General features: G+C 45.4%; 1 protein-coding gene across 1 annotated transcript in view; it reads left to right on the top strand.

The window, feature by feature from the left end:
- Window positions 1–2044, top strand: part of PIGZ (phosphatidylinositol glycan anchor biosynthesis, class Z) — a 2752-nt gene extending 708 nt beyond the window's left edge. Inside the window, exon 2 of the mRNA XM_010001734.1 lies at window positions 483–2044. Coding sequence (XP_010000036.1) covers window positions 483–2044 — 1562 coding nt within the window. The remainder of the gene's footprint in view (window positions 1–482) is intronic.
- The last annotated feature ends 283 nt before the right edge of the window (window positions 2045–2327 follow it).

Here is a 2327-nt window from a genome sequence, read left to right as displayed (position 1 = left end):
GGCGGGGACGGACCCGGCGCTCCGGTTCCGCCGCAGCGCGGGAGATGCCCGGGGGTGCGTGTGCCCCGGCAGCCCGCAGCACCTTCCGCGGGGCTGCGCTGCGCGACGTGCAGGCGCGTTCGGCCCCGCGTCCTGCGGCGTGAGCGGTCACGCTGCGCTGAGCAGCCCGCGGGGGCTCCTTTGTTGCTGGAGCGATCCTTGCAGGCTCTGGGCGGCTGCTCCTGCCGTGTGTCCTGGAACCGTGTCACCGTGACAGACTGCTTTGCTTTGGTTTAGTTTGTTTTCGTTGGTTGGTTGGTTGGTTTGGGTTTTTTAAGCTTTGTGAAGGTGACTGGTGTACTCAAAGGTTTCAAGGTTGACGCCAGCCTCAAAAGTTTAAGGGCTCTACATGGTGATGCCTCTTGCACTAAGTTATATCCCTAATGCTGAGTTGCCAAATAAAATATATTATGTATGTATTTTTTTCCCCTCTTTCTCCATAGGAGACATTTTAAATCTACGTGTCTATTATCCTTGGGAGTTCCTTTCCAGCTCTCCTTGCAGAACAGTTGTTTTCCCATTAATGACATCTGGAGTTACCTACTGGGTGATCAAGTCTTTGCAGCAGCTGGACTTATGTTCAAGTTGCATCAACAGCTACACCCTTCTTGTGTCACCTCGTCTTCTCTTTACCATCTTCTCTTTCATTCTCGACTATTGTGTTTATCGATTGGCTCCTTTTTGGGAAGCAGATCCATGGAAAGCTCTGGTACTTCTTGCTGGATCATATGTTACTCTGGTATTTTATACAAGAACATTTACCAACACACTTGAAGGCCTTCTCTTTGCTCTTCTGATGGTATTGGTTTCCTCTAGAAGGTATAGAGGCAGCTTAGCAGAGCCTACAAGCAGCTCTCTCATAGGTGTTATAACAACTGCTGGGTTTTTCAACAGACCAACGTTTTTGGCATTTGCTCTAATGCCCCTGCTTTACTGGGTAGGTTTAATTGTTGACTGTCACAAGAGCATTAAAACTGTCATAAACCACTTCTTGAAGCTTGTTCTATGTTCATGTTTTACTGCCATTATTTTCATAACAGCTGACACCTTCTATTTTACCTCCATGGGCCTAGACAACATCTACAGCATCAAAGAGAGCAGCGTATTTGATGTAGTAGGTCAATTAAATGAGAAAATTATAGTAACCCCTTTAAATTTTCTCAGGTATAATCTTAATCCTCATAATCTTGCACTGCATGGAAGTCACCCACGAGTGACTCATTTTGCAGTCAACGGAATAATGCTGTTTGGGATCTTACATATCCTGGCCATCTGTGCTGGGTTTAAAATGTTAAAGGAATATATCCATCACCTGATACGGGTCAGATCAAATCGCCATGGGTCATCTGGGCTATTAGTGCATTCCAAGGGCAATCCAATGTTACTGCTGTTTTATTTTGTTCCTTTGGCAATTCTCTCCCTATTCAGTCACCAAGAACCTCGGTTTCTCATTCCTCTTATCCTGCCATTAGTCCTGTTCTGCACGTCACAGAACAGAGCTGTGAAGTGGAAACATGTTATCATTGTGTTCAATGTTGTTGGGGCTTTGCTGTTCGGGTGCTTACACCAAGGAGGACTCATCCCATGTCTGTTTCACTTGGAGCAACTTGTGCATTCTCCGGAGTCTTCAAGCCATCCAACACACTATTCCCTGCTCTTTGCTCACACCTATATGCCTCCTAGGTCTCTGCTTAATATCAAGAAGAGAGACACACATATAGAAGTCATTGATATGGCTGGGTGTGAACAAGAAATCCTCTGCCGAACAGTAGAGCAGCGAGCAAACAATTTTACCTGCAATGACTGTCATGTTTTTGTTATAATCCCTGGTACAGTCAGAGCCACAATTACAAAATGTGGTGTCTTGTTCAAGAATGAGACTTTGATATTTCCACACTTATCAATGGAAGACCCACCACAACTACCCTTCTTATTCAGTGGAAACTGGAGAAGTCAGTTAGGACTATACATCCTTCAGGTAGACAGAGATCACAAGCATCTTTAGACTTTAGGAGAAAAATATTCTAGCTTTTCACTTCACTTGGGGGCTGCCTGAGGTGCTGTGAGATCTTCCTCTTCACAGACCCACCTTCAGCACAAGCGGTGACACTGGGAGCTCCTGAGTCTTTTTGTTCCCTTTCCTCTTGCTCTGATATTCCCCAGTATAGCCAGTTCTGGTTAGAACCTGCTTAAAATTGGAGTTCTTCAGCCCCTATGGTGTTTTACATAAATGTGTAATTTTCTTGAGGAGAGAGGATGCAGTCAGATCCCACTAAAACTGTGATTCA

The sequence above is a fragment of the Chaetura pelagica genome, unplaced genomic scaffold (assembly GCF_000747805.2).
Source record: "Chaetura pelagica isolate M959 unplaced genomic scaffold, ChaPel_1.0 scaffold807, whole genome shotgun sequence".
Lineage (NCBI taxonomy): Eukaryota > Metazoa > Chordata > Aves > Apodiformes > Apodidae > Chaetura > Chaetura pelagica.
Note: the sequence above shows the minus strand (reverse complement) of the source record. Positions and strands in the feature narration are given on the sequence as shown.